Raw genomic sequence first — 22,500 nt, 5'->3', positions numbered from 1 at the left:
TACAATACACATTATTATTAATTGTGTGACACCGTTACTTGTAGTGGATAAACTTGTGGAATCAATGGTACGGGATAGAACAGTAGAATTCCTGGAAAGTAACCGTATCATAAAGGACGCTCAACATGGATTTAGTAGTAAACGTTCATGTTTAACGAATTTACTGGACTTTTTTCACGACTTACATAATATGTGTGATAATACCAGGCCAGTAGATATAGTTTATTTTGATTTTCAAAAAGCATTTGATAAAGTTCCTCATAAGCGCCTCCTACATGAAGTAAAAGCTCACGGCATATCAGGTGACCTCGCTGCGAGGATAGAGGATTGGTTGACAGACCGCAAACAGCGAGTAGTGATTAACGTGTCGTGGTCCGAGATGTTGCAAAGAATTGGTTTATAAAGGCTACTGGAAAACTCACAAACATTTTCATATTTTGATTAATAACTACTATTTACATTTCTTACAACTCAAAATTTCTTACTCGCATTCATCTTCAAATCATTCAAAGTTATTAGGTGTTACCTTATATTTCTTCAACATATTCACTGATCAGCGCAGTCATCGTGCAAAACACAGACAATATGAAATGCTCAAACACAACAAATATTCAGTCGGCGCCATTAATGTTCAGTTACAAAAACACACGTGATATCTGCAACACATCACTTACTATAAACATTCCATGACTGAGTAAATCTTCGTACATCATACACATCTGTCATAACAAACATAAAACATCAGTTAAACATCCTGCTCCTCCTTTAATAAGATCATTGATTTATAGACTGCATTACGCTTTCAAACTGCACTTAATTTCAAGTTATTCCACTACTGAATTATTCCACTGGTACACGCTCTAATATACAGTCGTTTGGGACTGCCTGTTTCTCTCAAAAAACTATCGTAATTTTCATAACATTTTACGTATCTACTATTCACATTGCTCATCTATGCATGTGATCCGCCCACAGGCGTTGTGCTTGATACAGAAGCCAGTCAGAGGGTAGGGGCAGTTTGGAGGCGGAGCGTTAAGTGGGCGTAGGCTGACTTGTCCTTCTTGGTGCCTCACGCCTCCTGGCCTACTTTCCCTTTCAAATCCTTTCTCTGCCTCACCCCTGCTATCATTACCGTTAATCCCTCCTTGACCCAGGCTGCCTTCCCAGGTTGTATGGCCGTCTTCCTGTTGTGGAGTGCTTGGGTCCTGTGTCCTTGTTTGTGTTTCCTCGGTTTCCTCGATATCAAGTGCCAATTATCTTCCCTTTCCCGTGTAGTATGATCGTTTGTTATTCTCCATACTTCATTCATCTTCTCCATTTCTTCTTTCTTTTTATTTATTCTACCTTTTTTTCTTTCCTCTTCCTTATTGTTTTGTTTTGTTTTTTCGTTTTTCTTCTTCTTTTTTGACAGTACAATATATATTGTAGTGCGGGGTCACCAGAAACTCTGATTCTTCAAATTGGGTTAATGTAAGCAGTGGCGTTCCTCAATGTTCAATCTTAGGGCAGATCCTCTTCATAATATATATGAATGACATAGATGGAGGAATCAGAAGTAAACTGTCAAAATTCACAGACACTAAAATTGCTAACAAGACTGACACCAAACCAGCGTCAAATTTTGCAAAATGATGCATACACTCTCATTGAATGGTGTGAAACGTGGCTTATAACTTTAATTTTGATAAATGCCACGTATCAAATATTGGAAATAGCAATCGGCAGGAAAATTATAAAAAGTAATCCCCCATCAAAAGTTTGGATCGTGAGAAAGATCTGGGAGCTTTAGTGACAACAGATCTTAAACCAAGCAAACAATGCAACGAAGTCATTGAAATTGCCAATAAATTAATAGTTTTCACCTTCCAATCTGAAAAAAAAAAATCTCACCTTGTACAACTCACTTGTACGTCCTCATTTTGAATACAATGTAAAGTTTTTGTCATCCTGTTATAAAAGGAATATTGAGAGATTATAAAAAAAAAAACAATACGAAATAGAGTAACGAAAATTACTCGAAGGCTTCGCAACAAACCCTACAAGGAACGCCTTAAAGAACGAGATCTATTCTCCCTCTCCAAACGCAGGCTAAGAGGGGATCTGATATTGCTTTACTAAACTTTTAAGGCTTTCACAAATATCAGACCGGAATTCTTCCTAAGATTCAACATGATTTGAGGTACCAGGGGTCACTGCTGCAGGAGTGCGGCGCTCCTTTACGAGAAGTGCACTATTATATTATAGGAGTCGCATGGTAGCCGGAGCCTGATTGACTGATGCCTCTCTTGAAAGCGCCAGGCACAGTATAGAAAACCCAGCAAGCCCACTTTTGTTACACTTTTTTTTTTTTTTCATTTTTCCGCGCATGACGTCACGTTGTCGGAGATCAGGACAGCCATATTCGCCTTTTTTAGGCCAAAATATAATTTTTCACTTTTTTCATGCATTTGGTCTAAGGATATCTAGTTTGCCAAGAATTACATTATTATTATTATTTTTTTTTTTTTTTAATATGTTGCTTATATATGCTCCATTTGGCCATAACAAGTTTATTTAATATGGTAAGTTTGTTCACCGCCACCTAAGACAAAACTTTTTTTTTTCAAGTTGTCGAGTGCACGTATGTTTTCCTTTATTTTCCTTTTGTTACCATGGTTATCCTTACAGTTTTTCCCATTTTCTCTTATTGCTATTGAATAACAATAAGGGAAAATTGGACAAATCAACTGGGTGATGATGCTGATGACGCGCGAGTCCACGGCTGAACTCTGGCGTGTTTTTTTTTTTTTTTTTTTTTTTTCAAGCGGCTGATGTAATTTAAGGCTTCCTATCAACAGCTACCTGTGTTCATGAACAAGCCAGGAGTACGTTGATAGGGTGCTGTCTATGGTAGTACCGTATATTTTGTTATGATGAGTCATTGGTAAACTCGTTTTCCATCCCCCAAAAGCGATCGTTCTGGTTGTTTATATTTATGTCGAGTGGGAAAGAAAAATGTCTAGAGCAGTGTCATTGAACTGTAGGCCCGCGCGGCAGTTGATTTAGTGTGGCCCGCGTGCACTCATTGATTAATTTTATATGAGGAAAAAAATACTTAAATGATATTCAGCAAAGGTCAAGTGTGTGGAATAATAACGATTAGCTTGTTATGACATTGCTGCTACAATAACATATATCTTGTTTACCGTTGGGGTTTCATGGCGTAGTGACAGTCTTGGGAACCCAGTGTGTGTGGGATGCCAGCGGTCATATCCCATACAAAATACAATAAATAAATAACGTTATGAAAATAATTCACATCACAATTCTTTAATACATACTGGCGTGAACATAAGGTGGTTAAATAGAGCAACTTTACAAAAAAGATGGGGAAGATGGGGAAATAGACCAACTTTAAAAAAAAGAAAAAGGGCCCTCGTGGCCCAGTGGGTAGAGTGATGCACTTTGAGTTTGGCGTGAGGGAAGTGAGGGGCGCGTAGGTTCGAACCCCCCTCTCGGAACTCGCAAAAACCTTGAAAGTGGATCCCTCCATCACCATGTGTGATGGAACTGCCCACGGGGAGGAGGGGAGGTGAGTGCGCAGCACCTCCCTACCCCTCCCCAGGGGAGGAAGGCACCGCCTTACCGGCCCCCGGGAGAGCAAGGGAGGTGAGTGCACAGCGCTTCCCTTCTCTCCCCTACCTAACCCTGGCAAGTCTACGGACTTCCAGGCAAAAAAAAATAAATAAATAAATAAATAAATAAAAAACAAAAAAAAATAAATAAAAAATAAATAAATAAAGGTAAGTGCATAGCACTTCTCTTCTCTCCACCTAACAGAATAAAAAATATAAAGGTGAGTGCATAGCACTTCCCTTGTCTCCGGCAAAAGATAGAAAAGAAAAAATAAAGAATTAAGGTGAGTGCATAGCACTTCCCTTGTCTCCTAACCTACCACGCAAAAAAAAAAAAAATAAATAAATAAATAAAATAAAATAAATAAATAAATAAAGATAAATAAATAAATGAATAAAAATAAATAAAAACCTCCTTACCACCTCGGACCTCGGGAGAGCAAGGGAGGTGAGTGCACAGCACTTCCCTTCTCTTCCCAAGTCTACGGACTGCCAGACTAAAAAAAATAAAATATATATAGGTATAAAAAAAATAATAAATAATAGAATAAGTAAAAAAAAAAAAGTAAATAAAACAATAACAATAAAAATCCTACTCCCCTTTCAATAAAACTGACTGAGTCTGGCAATCAACAATAAATAATAAAAATAAAACAATACCAACTGACTGACCCTGACAACCCCAAAGACCACCACCCACCTGGGAAGCACGGGAGGTGAGTGTGCAGCACCTCCCTACCCTTCCCAGTCTTCCAGTTTGACTTTGACCACCAATCTGACTCATCCTACCAACTCCAAAGGGCAACTCCAACTGTACAGACCACCAGCACCACCACCCTTCTGATCTCGGCAAGGTGAGTGCGTAGCACTTCCCTGGACTGACCCTGACTGACTGACCCTGGCAACTCCAAAAACAACCAACCTGACTGACTTACAGATATGTAATCACCTAACTGACTGGCCCTGGGGAGCATGGGAGGTGAGTGTGCAGCACCTCCCTACACTTCCCAGTCTCCCAGTTTGACTTTGACCACCAATGTGACTCATCCTACCAACTCCAAATGTACAGACCACCACCACCACCCCTCTGATCTTGGCAAGGTGAGTGCGTAGCACTTCCCTTGACTGAGTGGGCCTGACTGACTGACCCCGGCAACTCCAAAAACAACCAATCTGACAAATGTTACAAATGTAACCTGGGGAGCATGGGAGGTGAGTGTGCAGCACCTCCCTACCCTTCCCTACCCTTCCCAAAATAAATGAAAAATAAAAAATAAATAAAAACAAAAATAAATAAAGTAAAAACAATAAAACTCCTACTTCCCCCTCAATAAAATGACTGAGTCTGGCAATCAACAATAAATAATAAAAATAAAACAATACCAACCTGACTGACCCTGACAACTCCAAAGACCACCACTCTACCTGGGAAGCACGGGAGGTGAGTGTGCAGCACCTCCCTACCCTTCCCAGCCTTCTAGTTTGACTTTGATCCCCAATCTGACTCATCCTAGCAACTCTAATTGTACCGACCACCACCAGTACTCCCCACCCTGGCAACTGATCCTGGCAAGGTGAGTGCGTAGCACTTCCCGTGACTCATCCTGGCAACTCCAAAGACCCACCATCCTGACCGCACCTGGGAAGCACGGGAGGTGAGTGTGCAGCACCTCCCTACACTTCCCAGTCTCCCAGTTTGACTTTGACCACCAATGTGACTCATCCTACCAACTCCAAATGTACACACCACCATCACCACCCCTCTGATCTTGGCAAGGTGAGTGCGTAGCACTACCCTTGACTGACGGGGCCTGACTGACTGATCCCGGCAACTCCAAAAACAACCAACCTGACTTATGTTACAAATGTAACCTGGGGAGCATGGGAGGTGAGTGTGCAGCACCTCCCTACCCTTCCCAGTCTTCCACCAACCTGACTTGAATTTTGACTGGGGAGCAAGGGAGGTGAGTGTGCAGTACTCCTACTATCCCCACTCTGAATACCCTATCACCAACCAATTCAGACCACCAAACTGTCTTAGAAGAACAAGAACAGAAAGCAACTCCGTCAGAGCAAGAAGAAGCAGCAGCAGCAGCATTACCGCCATCAGAGGAAGAAAACAAGAAAAAGAAGCAAAGAAAAAGAATTACCACCACTGTTATCGGAGGAAGAAACAGCAGCGTCACCGCCATCAGAGGAAGAAACATATATATGTAAACTACGACTGGTCAAACTTTCTGTGGCACCAGGCTAAGTTCGACCTGTGATGGGTTGTGTTTAGCGACGCCTTGAGATGAGAGGGAAAAAAGTTCCAGGGGTTCATGAAAGGAAAGTACGCTAACAGGGGACTGATTGTGAAAGTGCCAGGCAAGGCTGCTGCTTCAGACATCCACACTTCAACTTCAACAATGCATGCGAGAATATTGCTGTGTTCTTCCTCCTATTCCTCCTCCTTTTTTCTTCCGCAGAAGACTGTCTTATTACTCCGTCCAAAGGCGGCAGTTCTTGTATAAGACTTGGAAACCTGTGTCCACTCATCCCAACTATCCATAAATATATCTAATCTTCTAAAGGTCTGGCATCACGTGTTCAAGAGATTTATGTGTATTTTTTTATTTTATTTATGGTGGTGGTGGTGGTGGTGAAGGTGTAAATCTAGAATGAGAGTGAGCGTCTTTGTGTTTCCTCCACCGGGACGAAGAAAGAGAACAGGGATTCCTCATACTCCAGGAATTGCCTTTGTTTCCAGAAAACATTGAATAGTAAAGAAAAATTATTATTTGCTAGTTTTATCAAACTTTCTGTGGCACCAGGCTAAGTTTGACCTGTGATGGGCTGTGTTTAGAGATATCGCAATTTTTCACACTTGAGAGTATATTTCACTCTTATAATGAACGTACAAACTACAGCAGGAAACCAAAATAATGCTAAAAATGGAAGCATGGATTATAGGATGCCAAATGTATAAAGACATTAATAGTTTTAATTACCGAAGGAAAGACGGTAATTGTATTTCTTGCTACACATTTATATTTAACAAGTGAAGACAGACGTAGGTTGAAAACCAGCCCGGGAAGGAATGTCTGGCGCGTGGCGTTCCTCAAGGCGTCTTGCCTCGCCGGCACAACAATACATAAAGGACTGAGATGTGAATTAACACTGAAAGAACACTGGCCGGTGAGGTGCTCCTGCAGGGCCGAGGTGGACAGGTGTTTGTCCAGGATGCCTCGTGTTACTTCTCACCGCGTGTTTTATCTGTTGGAGATTATTACACTTAATATGCTGCTGTTGCTGCTGCTGCTGCTGCTGGTGCTGCTGAAGCTGGTGCTGCTGCTGCTGTTGCCCTCGCTGATCTTGCTGCTCTTGTTGGTATTGCTGCTTTTACTTCCTTCATCAATAACTACCAGAACAACTGCTTCTGCTGCTGCTGCTGCTGCTACTACTACTACTACTACTACTACTACTACTACTACTACTACTACTACTACTACTACTACTACTGCTGCTGCTGCTGCTGCTGCTGCTGCTGCTGCTGCCGCTGCCGTTGTTGCTGTTGCTAATGTTGTTGTTGCTGCTGCTGTTACTGCTGCTGCTGCTGCTGTTGCTGCAGCCGGTGGTACTGCTGGTGCTGGTGCTGCTGCTGGTGCTGCTGCGGCTGCTGCTCCTGTTGCTGCTGCTGCTGTTGCTGCTGCTGCTGCTGCTGCTGCTGCTGCTGCTGCTGCTGCTGCTGCTGCTGGTGCTAAACTTTACAAAAGTCACCACTGCTGTTTTTGCCATCGTTCGTGCTGTGCCTCTAATCGTCGTCGTCCTCGTTCTCATCGTCGTCGTCGTAACAGTAGCATCGCTTGTCAGAGTAAAAAGACTATATATATATATATATATATATATATATATATATATATATATATATATATATATATATATATATATATATATATATATATATATATATATAGGTAATAGTAGTTGATAACTTTGTGATATATAAATCTTGTATAGCAACGCGTTTCACGAGTTTGCAATTACAATTAGGATCATTTACTTTATTTCAACTTATATTCAATTCCTTTATAGTGAATGACAGTAATACATAACTTCAAAACAATGTTATCCAAGAATACTCTTGAAATTTAGAGCACATTTCGCACTATTTTTCTGTTACAGTTTTGTGTACATGCATTATTTTTTTTTTTATCATAGGAAATGGAAATTTCTCTGCTAATATAAATATTACATATTACAAACATTAAAACGTGCACAACACCCACGACTCTGGGTATTGCAAATGTTTAATTTTTTTTTGTATTTACAAGCGCATTTATAGTAATGTGATAAATAAATAAACTGCTGGTAATTATATATATATATATATATATATATATATATATATATATATATATATATATATATATATATATATATATATATATATATATATATATATATATATATATATATATATATATATATATATTCAACGGTATTGCAGAATGCTCAAGCCTATAGTTTATAGACATAATGATTTTATCTCATCGTCCTGTTGCCAGCTGCATCACGCACTCAAAGACGATATCCAAGATTCCTGGTCAGAGCTCCAGTGTCATCTACTTTCAGACTCCCCAAGATTTAGTGAATACCTCGAGTACTGACATGTCACGATCACACGTGGATATGGATACTTGGGCAGTGTGTGAGCTTTCAGTGCCTTCATGGGAGATCATATATAAGAGAGAGAGAGAGAGAGAGAGAGAGAGAGAGAGAGAGAGAGAGAGAGAGAGAGAGAGAGAGAGAGAGAGAGAGAGAGAGAGAGAGCACTGCTAATAATTAGTTGGGTAACGCACAACATGCCTGACGTCAGCGGGGATCAGGTGCCAGAACAGGAGAGAGTGGGAGGCTGGGAGTAGTTTCCTTTGCAAGAAGACATTCTGATACACGTAATGAATTGCAGGTTTAGGTATTTATAGAAAGTGCAGTCGTTATCTCCTCGTTATCTCTACTTTGCCGTGGGGGGGCAGGTAGGCAGGAAGGCAGACGGTGAAACAGACAGGCAGGGAGGCAAGCAACCAAGCAAGCAAGCAAGCAAGCAAGCAAGCAAGCAAGCAGGGAGGCAGACAGACTAACGGGCGGGGAAAGAGGTGGATGGACATACAAAAAAGAAAGAAAGAAAGCAGGCAGACAGACAGGGTGACAGGGAAATAGTCAGGCTAACTTGAAGAGGATAGGCAGGCAAAGAAGCAGGCAGACAGGCAGGCAGGCAAAAATAGAAGGCAAGGAAGCAGACAGACAGCCAGACAAATAGACAGAGGGACAGATGGATGTGCGGGCAGGCACAGACATGGACAAAGTAGTTTTAAATAGCAGCAGAAACTGGAATATTTCATTCCAATGAATATATTTTCACAATTTTTTTTGTAAAATACTTTAATAAATAGTTTATCGTGCCCTACAGTGAGTACTTAACCAAAAGTCTAACTGAATTAGTCAGTGGGATATTAATACAGCATAATGTTTGCACAATATAAACGTATGCCTCTTCCGTTACTCGTATATTCTTTCGTGATAACAATTACTGTAAGCGAAGAAAATGCAAACATAGTGACCTAATTATATTTTTTTCTCATGGCCTCGTATTTACGGTATGCCATTTTTCGTGCACAATACGTAGTTGTCATTGATTTCCTAAAACTACTAAATATACCAGAAGACAGACCTACTGACCCATACTCGTAAATATTGTTCCACTCGTAATGTTACACCACACACACACACACACACACACACACACACACACACACACACACACACACACACACACACACACACACACACACACACACAACATTAATACAAATAGATGCGCTGCAACAAAGCAACAGAGATTGGGATGCTCATTCTTACAGAGCATTATAGTGAACATGTGAGGCAGAGATAAACAGACAGACGCAGACAGACAGATTGATTTAAAACACTTAGTAACATGTACTTGTTATAAGCAATTCTAAGTGACCTTTACTTTCCCGTTCATTCCCATTCATTGAAGCATTTCAGTGTTGAGACGCAAAGGTAGTGTAAGTGTTGAGGCAGCGGTGGTAGTGGCCCCTTCACCTCGCAGCGAGGCAGGAAGGGGAGGCGAGGGACACCAGCAGTGACTGGCCTGAAGGCGCCTTGCGTCCCGCCTCCTCTGTGCGACCCTCTCCCTTGATTGCCTTCATGCATCAATCGCAGCATGACTTGTGCTCCTCCTCTTCAGTCTCACTTAACTACCACCTTCATATTCTAGACACCGCTGAATGTTGGCAAGCTTTACATTTATTATTTTTGCTTCTTTTTATTTTCTTATTTGATCTTGTTATATATGTAATGGTGTTTGTTCGTTTTATTTTGTTGCAGCTGTTGTGCATATTTAACATTCTCAGCGTTTGAAGTGTGTTCTGTTTTCAGTGTTGTTTTCCATGTATCCATGTGTTCTTGCTTGGAGGAATTTGACACGTTTTATTTATGACATTTCGTGTTTTTGTTCAGTATTTATTCTTTCCTCTTTTGTTCATGTGTATGTTGTTAACTCATGCAGTAAATGATTTCTGGTGGTTCTGTTTATGATGCTTCATTTTTAGCTCTTTTTAGAATAGTGAAGCTGCATCACTTTTTTATGTGGATGTTTTGATATTTTCAGGAAAGGATGGCAGGTGGTGCCGCGGTGAACACTCCCAACACATGCAGGAGGAAAGTGAGTACCTGCTTCATTACATCATGTGCCCTCTATTTTGGATTTTTTTTTTCATTTCAACGGAAACCTGTTGCCTGCCTTTCTCCTGTCAGCTTCCCACGAATCTGTGAAGGAAAGAAAGGATGTGCTTCCATGGTATCGTGTCAGTAGTGTTATCCATTGAAGGATTAGTTTAAACCTTTTTCCAATGCGTTGTTTTTGTCTCCCATGTTTCTGCCTTCCTAGGGTATATATGTGAAAGAAGACAGAATGTCAATTTAGTCTATAATGTTCATTGCAACATCTTACAGGAAAAAAGTCCTTTGAGGATTGACCGAGAATCTTTTTCAAAACTAAAATTTTTGTATTCCAGTCTTCGTGTGCTTATTTTAATGTATGCATAGAGAAAAGAAGGATACGAAATCATATGTTTTCTGTAATGGTGTCATAATTTTGGTTTAAATATTTACTTAGAGATTCAATTGAAACCTATCAATTAGCTGTCATTTTTGCGTTCGTTATATATATATATATATATATATATATATATATATATATATATATATATATATATATATATATATATATATATATATATATATATATATATATATATATATATATATATATATATATATATATATATATATATATATATATATATATATATATATATTGTATGTACGAATATGAGTGAAGAAAGGAAAGATGCAATTACAAAAAACTTTCCACAATAATGGGAATATTCACTTGAGGTCTTTTTTAGGTAAGAAATATCAGATCTTCTAGTTTATATGTCTATTTATCCTTTACTGTGTTTTACCGTTATGTAGATTAATAATATTTTGCACGTTATGATAAAGTGTCCTAGGAAACTATTACTGTAACGCATTTCATTTAGTGTGAATTTGGTTTCCACGTAAAAAAAAAAAAAGAAAAAAAACTCTCCTTCTATGGAGAAAAAATATTTATATTTTCTTTGTTCAATTGGTATTGATATTATTTTTAACTCTGATTTCCCGGGAAGCGTTACCACCATGATATTTGTGACCTAACCTAAGGTAACTTTTTAGCGTCATAACCTTTGTTGCAGCTTTATTCAAGTAAAATCAAAGAGAGGAAAGCTTGTATAGTTCTGTGAAGTGTTCTTATTTGTCTCTGTGTGTGTTGATTGTCGCCTTGAAAAGTCAAGGTGACGTGGGCCTTGATGACTAGAGCCGGCCCACACTATTTGTCTCCCTTTTTTTAGAGGCTCGTCGTTGTAGATTTCTGAAAATATTAGTTTTCCTCACGTTTTTATTTTCCTTGTCAGCGAATGAAAGATAATTTATGATTTTCTTAATCATTTAGTAACGTATTTAATATCTTTGGAGGGATCATTCCCGTAGCGGAGCGAGGGGGCTCTATTTTTGTTAGCGCACATCTGTACACCCCACCGCTCCCGCCTGGCCCTGGAGGGCACAACGATGATTTGGCCAGGAGCACCTTTTGATGTCCATCGTATATAAAAGTTTCGATTTCATTTTCGGAAACACTTCTTGGTAACTTTTGAAGGCGTATCTTTGTTATTTTATTTAATTTCTTCGTCAGACTCACCTTTTTTTGCTGTATTTTGCATATTTCGATTTATCGGCATGTGGGCGAAGGTTTCTGCCTCGCAACTCGCACAACTATCGCCTCATCACTACAGATCGAGCTCGAGCGCACAAAATGTGCCAATTATTTGCCATAACTCACTTCATATATGGGAAAGGGTTGTGGGAAGAAGGTGTTTTGAGGAATAAACATAGGAGAAATTAGTTAAATCTAGAAAGGTAGCTAGCTCAGGGAAGGTGAGAATTAGCTTAAGTATTTACCACACAAAATGTAGCAGTATTTTGAATAAAATAGACTTGCTTAGAAGAATAGTGTGTGTAGAGAAATTTGATATCATTGCTTTAACTGAAACTTGGTTTGATATGTGAGGAAAAGTATTTAATCCAGAGCTCAAGATAGATGGTTATACATTATTCTATAAAGATAGGGAAAACAGGAGAGGAGGAGGCGTCGCGTTATACGTTAGGGACACATTACAGTATTGTATTAACAGTAGATTTAAAACAGATAACAAAGCAGAGTCGATATGGTTAGATATTAAGGAAGGATCACAGTCAGTAGTACTGGGAGTAGTGTACAGACTACCGACCAGTACAAAGGAAATTAACACCTCACTGTGGCAGGAAATAAATAGAGCAGGCAGGTACAGTCAGGTATGTGTGGTAGGAGATTTTAATTTTAGGAATATCGACTGGAGTCTGATGGTGGGCAACAAGGAAGCACAGGAATTTCTTCAGGTAATTCAGGTAGTCGTAGAACCCACAAGGGGGAATAATATTCTAGATTTAATTCTTACTAACAGGGAGGAAGCAGTCACGCAGGTAGAGGTTGGAGGACAGCTAGGTAACAGTGACCATAGGGAAATTAGGTACAATTTAAAATAGGAAGAAACTTTTAGAAGCAAAAACACTAGTAAAATACCTGACTTTAGGAGAGCAGATTTTAAGGAATTAAAAAGGTACCTCCAAGGAGTTGACTGGCAACGGATGCAGGGTGAGGTCAGGTCCGGGACGGAGTTGAGAGAGATAAGGCAAGATGTGAGAGGTGAGGTGAGGTGTGAGGGTGTAGGACAAGAGGAGGTAAGATGTGTTCCGAAGGGGCGGAGGAGAGAGGGAGGGGTATATGGGTGTGAGTATGGTGGAATGTCAGGTCATGCTGAAATGAGAGAGGTGAGGTCGAGGCGAGTAGATGAGCGAGTAGAGAGGATGGTAGGGGCCGAGATGAGGGAATTAGGTGAAGTAAATGTAGATGAATTGTATAAATATTTCGTAGATAAAGTTCATACAGGTCAGTTAGCATATATCCCGTATAGGGCAATAAGATCACAGAAAAATTATCCTAAATGGATGACTGCTAGATTAAAACATTATATAGGGTGGAAAAGAAGTATATATAAGACATTAAGGGCAGGTGAAGAAGTTTTAAGGTCACAATATAATGAATTAGTTAGAACAGTCAGGAACTTAACGAGGAAAGCTAAGGGCAATTATGAATTAAGTGTAGCCAGTCATGTGAAGACTGACCCCAAGGGATTTTATCAGGAATAGAGGACGAAGAATAAGGATACTATAGGTCCATTAAAGGCAGCAGATGGGGAACTGGTTAGTTCTGAGGAGGAGATTAGTAAAATTCTTAATGAGTATTTTTCATCTGTGTTCACCCAGGAAAACATGCAGGATATGCCCGATAGTGAACAGATGTTTAGAGCAGATGAGAATGAGAAGCTGACAGATATTTCCCTAACTAGAGAGATAGTGGAAGAAGAGATAGATATGCTAAAAAAAAGTTCAAGACACCAGGACCAGATGAAATATATCCCAGAGTACTTAAGGAATGCAAAGAGGTTATTAGTGAGCTGTTAGTCTCTGTCTTTAGGAAATCACTTGAGTCAGGTGAGGTACTAGTAATGTGGAAGCAGGCTAATGTAGTACTCATCTTTAAGAAAGGAGATAAAACTTTAGCATCTAACTATAGATCTGTCAGCTTAAATTCAGTTTTAGGTAAAATATTAGAGTCAATAATAGCGAGGAACATTAGGTAACATTTACACAAACATAACTTGATAAATCAATCACAGCATGGCTTCACGAAGGGGAAGTATTGCATGACAAACTTGTTAAGTTTTTAGAGTAAGGTGTACGAGGCAGTAGATAATGGTAATATGTATGATATCTTCTATCTGGACCTTACTAAAGCACTTGACAAGGTACCCTATGAAAGGCTTCTGAGAAAGGTTAGGGCACACGGGATAGATGGGAAGGTGTTAGGCTGGATAGGGTCGTGGCTTAGCGACAGGCGAGAAAGAGTTGTAATAAACGGCTCGAAATCCGAGTGAGGTCATGTAATCAGTGGGGTGCCACAGGGATCAGTATTAGGGCCATTGTTATTTCTAATATATATCAATGACTTGGAAAGTGGAATTAGTAGTGATGTTAGTAAATATGCGTATGACACAAAGATAGATTAATTAGATCAGAAACGGGTGCCTTCCCCTTGCAGGCAGATTTAGATAGGATGAATGAATGGACGGACATATGGCAAAAACAATTTAATATCAATAAATGCAAAGTACTTAGCGTAGGTAGAGGAAACCCACACAGTAGGTACACATTAAACGAACAATCTCTGGTAGTTACAGGGTACGCGAAAGATTTAGGAGTTATAGTTAACTCTGAACTCCGTCTAGGAAAACAATGCATAGAGGCCAGAAACAGGACAGATAGGGTACTAGGATTCATTTTTAGGAGTGTTAAAAGTTGAAGGCCGGAGGTAATATTAATGATATTCTTGACGCTGGTCAGACCTCATCTAGACTACGTTGTGCAATTCTGGTCCAGAAGACCAGGGAAGATATAGGTCTATTAGAATCAGTACAAAGGAGAATGACAGAAAGGATACAGGGGATGAGGAGTATTCCTTACGAGGCGTGATTGAAGTTATTAAATTTACTTTCTTTAGAGAGACGTAGGTTAAGAGGGGACGTGATGGAAGTCTTTAAGTGGTATAAGGGTTATAACAAGAGGGATGTAAGCGAAATTCTTTGGATCAGCATCCAGGGTAAAACAAGAAATAGCAGGTTCAAGCTTGGAAAATTTAAGTTTAGGAAGGAGATAGTAAAAATTGGTTCTTGAATAGAGTGGTAGATGAGTGGAACGGACTCACTAATCATGTTGTTAGTGCTAGGACATTAGAGAGCTTTAAGAGAAGATTAGACAGGTTTATGAATGGGGATAGTAGATGGAAATAGGTAGGTATATTTCATAAAGGGACTGCCACGTGTAAGCCTGGTCGCTTCTTGCAGCTTCCTTTATTTCTTATGTTCTTATGTTCTTATGATAGCCAGTCTTGGTTGACACCATCAGACTCAGACACTTTTTTTTTTTCTTTTTGTCTTTAGGGTTTAACACAGTCCTCTGATTTTGTGTTTGTCTTGTCTGATGCAGCAGCGGCGTGAGCTTTTTCCTTCCTCGCGGCCAGACGACGCGGACTGGCTTTTTCCTGCTCCCCCTGACACACTCACAGTTTACCGGTGAGTGAAGGGGACGGAGCTGTTTTTGTAGCGCAGTGTACGTCCTTCCATTTTTAGGTTTACATTTAAGTGAAGCCTGTCATGCTTGCCTATGTTTTTCCATGTGCATGTAAGGTAAGGCTGCTTGGCAAAGTGTCTGACTCACTGCAGACACTTGCTTTATGCTGTACTGTAATAAACAAGTAATTTCTCAATGTAAAGGAAACAGTGAGTCACAAAAGTGCCTCTCAATACAAATTAATGCATACCTTGTAGAAGTTTTCATACCTGCTGAGCTTACCATAGCAAATACACTGATATGGTACAAAAAATGCACACAAGTATATGAAGATGGAAAAAAAATGTGGGAAGTCTGTCTTGTGTTGTTATTTCTATGGTTACTGCTCTTCAGAATTTGCCATCAGCATGCGTCTCTTCTTCCCCACGCTGACGCTACACAAGACTTTCACCTTTATTCCGTTCCCTTTCAATAGTCCAGGAGTCAAGCAATATCTTCATTCTTTCATCCCTTTCATTGGTAAAACTCTGGAATTCTCTGCCTGTTTCTGTTTTTTCCCCTTCTTGGGACTAGTAGGTTTAAGAGTATTGAGGCACTTCCAGAAACATATTTAGTTTTTTTTTTATTGACTTATTTTTTTTATTTATTTTTGTCTGTATGTGTGGAAGCGGCAACTGAAAAAATTTATTTTTTTTTTTGTTCCTCTGTTTGCCATTCGCCAAGAAGATATGAGAGCGTGAGTATAAATAATGGCTATATGCAAATGTAAGAATACCATTTTTTAGTGACTAAATTAAACATATATTGCATTGTTTACTCCAGTTTACTCAAGTTGAACCGTCCAATATCTTTTGCATGTAAATGATTTTTGTGTTCAGCTATTTGAATTTTTTATTTCCAAATGCAGCTCCATGTTTTTAAGAAGCACAGAGGGTTGGAGAAAGACAAATCCTTCCTGAATGTTAATAGGTGAATGTTAATAGCAGCAGTAGTAGCAATAGTAGTAGTAGTAGTAGTAGTAGTAGTAGTAGTTGTTGTTGTTGTTGTTGTTGTTGTTTTTGTTGTTGTTGTTGTTGTTGTTGTAGTAAAGAGCAAGATTATTATCTGGAGTGACACCAATTCAGTTTTTGTATAATTTGTATTTACTTACTATTATTCCACACCTTGTCAATCCATGCAAGGAAAAAAAAAAAAAAAAAAAATAAAACGTATATTAAAAAAGTGAGAGGCAAGACCAGCAAGTGAAACACGCCCTGCCTTCTCCATAGACTTGACGTGTTTACTGCCGCGCTTCCTGCCTGATAATTATACAGTCTTACTCTGGAGGCGCTTAATGTGGTGCATTTGTATGAAAGAATTTACTTTTTGCCATGAATCTCTCTCTCTCTCTCTCTCTCTCTCTCTCTCTCTCTCTCTCTCTCTCTCTCTCTCTCTCTCTCTCTCTCTCTCTCTCTCTCTCTCTCTCTCTCTCTCTCTCTCTCTCTCTCTCTATCTATCTATCTATCTATCTATCTATCTATCTTTCTCTCTCTGTGACGTGCAACAGTGTGGGTGTCGTGAGCAGAGCAAACGGCCAAATGTGCAGCGACTAGCTAGTGTTTGCGTGTGCCGCGTGGGGCGTGCAGTTTGAATGTCAAAGAAGAATGCAAGTGGTCGGGATAAGGCGGAGGAGGAGTAGGAGCAGTAGGAGGAGGAGGAGGAGGCGTAGCGTAGCGTGGTGTGGATGGCGTGACATCATCATCTGACATCTGGATGGACAGTGACATCATCACCACTATAGTCTCTCCCTTTACGCTGCAACGGAATGATGTGGTAGTGGTGATGTAGTCTGGGATAATGATGTACACTAGAAAAAAATAAATAAAAATCCCAGTAATATCAACAGTTCCATTCTCGTGAAAGGTTTAGTGTTCCTCCATTATTTTCTTCATCTTCAGCATTTCCACTTTATGTTCACTTAATTTGACAAGTGTGTTCCTCGTGTGTCATTTTACACTCCTTCATATCATGATTTATACAAAACTTTTTTTTTTTAACGATATACTCAGTAAAACACTATTCTTTTTTTTGTCTGCCTTCTTTTTGCTATTATGTGTTTTTAGCTACAAGCAAGTTTGTCCAAAAAAAAAAAAAAAAAAAAAATATATATATATATATATATATATATATATATATATATATATATATATATATATATATATATATATATATATATATATATATATATATCATACTGTTATTTATTCCTTTTCATATCCTCATGCAGAGGACAGTTAAATAAACAATAAATAACAATAAATAGGGCTAAACTTCAGCCTCACCTACTCCATCTCCTTTTAATTTGTCTGTAGAAAGGAAAAAAAATCTAAGTTGCTTTCCATATTTTCATTCATATAGACCATTAATAATGTATAGGATTAAAATATAGCCTCAATCTCTCTATGCCTTTTTTGCCGTGATATGTTTTGCCCCTACACGCTGGTATGGTCCGCCTGGCCCTCTTCCCCGGCCCCTTCCCCCTGACAGACCCCGCGTGTGGCCGTGAAGTGTGGCTCCCCAAGTGGTCATCCAATATTGCTCTTAAAAATGGTCCCGTGATGCGTCTACAGAATGGTTGCTGAAAGCGGGTTCCTTGGGTGGAGGGGAGAGGGGACTGATATGGCTCTCTGGCCTAGAACCCCTCTCTCTCTCTCTCTCTCTCTCTCTCTCTCTCTCTCTCTCTCTCTCTCTCTCTCTCTCTCTCTCTCTCTCTCTCTCTCTCTCTCTCTCTCTCTCTCTCTCAGCTCGAATTATGATTTCACTGAGTGGTTTAAGAACATATTCACATGTTATTCATGAGCCATCACATCCAGCAGCAGGCAGGAGGAGGAGGAGGAGGAGGAGGAGGAGGAAAGAACACAAAGGAATACAAAGGAATGCAACGGAAGACCATACCTTGAGGTATTGACGAGGCTGTTTGGATAATTATTCTACATTAACTATTATTGGGAGATACAGGATAGTACAGAAGGTTCCTCCCCACCAATCTCTCCAGCAGAAGCTGACAAGATACAGGAATTGATACCACGTGGTATAGAAAAACCACAGAGAACTTGAGAGAATAGTGAGGGAAAGAGTTGTGGTCTGTCTACTTTTGTTTGTGAGGGAGAGTGTAACTGCATGATAGTTGTGTGATGTGGTGTGTGCGTAGCGCAGGTGAAGGCACAGTTTGGTTGTTGAGGGGTGGTGCAGAATCCTTGCGTTGCGCTTTCCAGGGAAATTACCTCAGAGTGTTACGTCATAATGAATAAGACAAGTGAAGAAGCTTGCTTTCGTTTGAATACCGTCTTTTCGGAAATGTTGATTTTTTTTTTCTATTTTGTGCAAAAGACAAAAAAAAAAACGTACAATTTATTACAAATTATTAGAGTGAAAAAAATCTACAATTCACCCTAAGGAGGAAGAACAGAAAAATTACGAACTATACCACCACCACCACCACCACCACTACTACTACTACCTCTACTACTACTACTACTACTACTACTACTACTACTACTACTACTACTACTACTACTACTACTATTACCACCACCACCACCACCACCACCACACCTCACTCTCAACTTCTCCCATTTTCAAGAATTCCTCTCTTCTCTTCCCTTGCTCCACCATCCTTCATCCTCTCTCCCTTACGTTCCATCCTTCCTTTCGCCGACATAATGCTTGCAACAGACGCCCCTCCTCTTTCTCCCCCTCCTCCTCCAGTCCCGTAGCATTAGCAGGGCCTTGTCTCCCCTTATAAGCAGGGATGATTAGTGGAACATGTCGAAATAGCGTTGCCTAGCCGCCGCCGAGTATAGGAGTGTATTGAGGGTGCATTATCTCTAACTGACTGTCTTCAGCCTCTCTCTCACCGCCGCAGTGTTGCATATCTAGCTGTCTTCTACCGCTATTTTCATGCTAACTACTCTTCTGATCTTTCTAACTGCATGCCTTCCCTCCTTCCGCGGCCTCGCTCCACAAGACTTTCTTCTTTCTCTCACCTCTATTCTGTCCACCTCTCTAACGCAAGAGTTAACCAGTATTCTCAATCATTCATTCCTTTCTCTGTTAAACTCTGGAACTCCCTGCCTGCTTCCGTATTTCCACCTTCCTATGACTTGAATTCCTTCAAGAGGGAGGTTTCAAGACACTTATTCATCAATTTTTGACCACTGCTTTGACCCTTTTATGGGACAGGCATTTCAGTGGGCATATTTTTTTATTGGATTTTTGTTGCCCTTGCCCAGTGTCCTTCCTACATAAAAAAAATAAAAAATATCTCGGTACAGTGGCGGTGAGCGGGGAGATGGGTCGGTGAGTATGTTCAGGCGCAGATAGAGAAATGTGTTATTGGTCTGACGAATTGATTAATGAATAGGTATCTGGTTGAACAGGTAGATTTACAGATAGATGGCTGGATGGGTAAATGGTTAAATAGATCGACTGGCTGATAAATAGATTGATATATAGATGGACAGATGGATGGATAAATAGATTGATAGATACATGAATAAATGAGTAGGTATATAAGTAGATATAAATATATATAGATGGGTAGATAGACAGTTCAGTAAGTAGAAAATAGATTAGATAAATAGACAGACAGATAGACAGATAGACAGGGATAATAGTACATAGGTGGGAAAATATGTTGATAAATCCCCGTTGATTGATAAGAAGGTGGAAGTATTAGATAGGGAGAGATATACAGATAAAACATCGACGAATGGGTAGGTAAGTGAAGAAACACAGGATGGTTGAAGAGCAATATACATAAACAAATAAGAAGAAAGTGGAAGTGTAAGCGATGAATCAGATAAAGAGAAAAATTAGCTGTATATTGATGGACAGAACATATAGAAATGCAACTGTAAATCATGGTAAACAAACTAAGATAAATAAAGGTATGTACTATGTTAGAAGGAAATGACATTAGAGAGTCAGCCAGCACATCAGACATTCAGAAAGCAGGACAGACAAAGACACATAGACACACTGACTGATGGGTGCATATGCCAAATGAAATAGTAAACAAACATTCATATATAGAATCATTACAAATAGAAGCCACAGAACGCCTGACTTCCGATCTTTCTAAAATTTCTGATTGGGGCAGAGCAAACTTGGTATTGTTCAATGCCTCAAAAACTCAATTCCTCCATATATCAACTCGACACAACCTTCCAGACAACTATCCCCTCTTCTTCAATGACACTCAACTGTCCCCCTCTTCTACACTGAACATCCTCGGTCTGTCCTTTACTTATAATCTGAACTGGAAACTTCACATCTCATCCCTATCTAAAACAACTTCTATGAAGTTAGGTGTTCTGAGACGTCTCCGCCGGTTTTTCTTACCCCTCCAGCTGCTAACTCTGTACAAGGGCCTTATCCGTCCATGTATGGAGTATGCTTCACATGTTTGGGGGGTTCCACTTATATTGCTCTTCTAGATAGGGTGGAATCAAAAGCTTTTCGTCTCATCAACTCCTCTCCTCTAACTGACTGTCTTCAGCCTCTCTCTCACCCTCGCAATGTTGCATATCTAGCTGTCTTCTACCGCTATTTTCATGCTAACTGCTCTTCTGATCTTGCTAACTGCATGCCTCCCCTCCTTCCGCGGCCTCGCTGCACAAGACTTTCTTCTTTCTCTCATCCCTATTCTGTCCACCTCTCTAACGCAAGAGTTAAAAAGTATTCTCAATCATTCATCCCTTTCTCTGGTAAACTCTGGAACTCCCTGCCTGCTTCTGTATTTCCACCTTCCTATGACTTGAATTCCTTCAAGAGGGAGGTTTCAAGACACTTATCCACCAATTTTTGACCACTGCTTTGACCCTTTTATGGGACTGGCATTTCAGTGGGCATTTTTTTATTAGATTTTTTGTTGCCCTTGGCCAGTGTCCTTCCTACATTAAAAAAAATAAAAAATATCAGAAACTTTGAGGCAGACAGACTGAATTTCGCATAACGAATATATTTGTATGTTCATGTTTGGTAACTTACACACGAGCAATGGATAAAAAAGAGAGATTTTACATATAAACCTAGAGAAACAAAGGAAAGCAAAACATTATAAAACAAAAAAGAGATAGAAAAAAATTAATCCTCCTGTCTGTGAATCACGTTCTAGACAGAGGCGCCCACACACACACACACACACACACACACACACACACACACACACACACACACACACACACACACACACACACACACACACACACACACACACACACACACACACACACACACACACATACACACACACACCTTCCTGTCGCCAAAAATATACACAATTCTCCTGCTACTCTATGAATTACCTTACTAGAAATGAAAAATGCATAAATGTTATGAATTTTATATATTGTTGTGTGGATCACTGGAATTGTGTTGAAACCATGGAGAGAGAGAGAGAGAGAGAGAGAGAGAGAGAGAGAGAGAGAGAGAGAGAGAGAGAGAGAGAGAGAGAGAGAGAGAGAGAGAGAGAGAGAGAGAGAGAGAGCATTTAAGGATTTAAGGATGTCCTGCAACACAATACACATGCATATATATCGTGCACACTTCTTCCACTTTCTTCTTTCTTTCATGCGACATTTGGAAAAAGCAAATATTGAGATAGTGTGTGTGTGTGTGTGTGTGTGTGTGTGTGTGTGTGTGTGTGTGTGTGTGTGTGTGTGTGTGTGTGTGAAATAATAGACAAACGGACAGACAAACTGATACATTACAATACACAAAATTGCACATAAGCTGGGGACAGAGACTCCCAACCAATCACGCACCCACCCACACAAGACAGACAGAAGGTCAAAGATATACTGATATACGTACTGACATACATTCTTCATCTCTTCGGTCAATATGAAGACGCTACACGAACTTACATATTGTCCTGTGCGTCTCGAAGGAGTAACGCCGGGAGATGACAACGTCCGCCCTTTACTGCTCAGGGAAGCACAGGGACTGAGTGTGTTGCTGGCAGTTTGTTGCAGTTTTAGGATTCCCGAAGGCTGACGAAGAATTTTAAAAGTAA

At 39.8% G+C, this 22,500-nt stretch overlaps 1 protein-coding gene across 5 annotated transcripts in view; it reads left to right on the top strand.

The window, feature by feature from the left end:
• The window catches only part of LOC135116422 (uncharacterized), a 135,027-nt gene that overhangs the window by 13,398 nt on the left and 99,129 nt on the right, over positions 1–22,500 (top strand). For 2 of the 5 annotated variants that reach the window (XM_064033873.1, XM_064033872.1), the window contains exons 2-3: positions 10,291–10,341; positions 15,360–15,445. In XM_064033873.1, the coding sequence (XP_063889943.1) occupies positions 10,291–10,341; positions 15,360–15,445 (137 nt within the window). Of the gene's footprint in view, positions 1–10,284; positions 10,342–15,359; positions 15,446–22,500 lie in introns of those variants that run through there. The other 3 variants (XR_010276306.1, XM_064033874.1, XR_010276307.1) reach the window with 2 other exon arrangements.

The sequence above is a fragment of the Scylla paramamosain genome, chromosome 31 (genome assembly GCF_035594125.1).
Source record: "Scylla paramamosain isolate STU-SP2022 chromosome 31, ASM3559412v1, whole genome shotgun sequence".
Lineage (NCBI taxonomy): Eukaryota > Metazoa > Arthropoda > Malacostraca > Decapoda > Portunidae > Scylla > Scylla paramamosain.
Note: the sequence above shows the minus strand (reverse complement) of the source record. Positions and strands in the feature narration are given on the sequence as shown.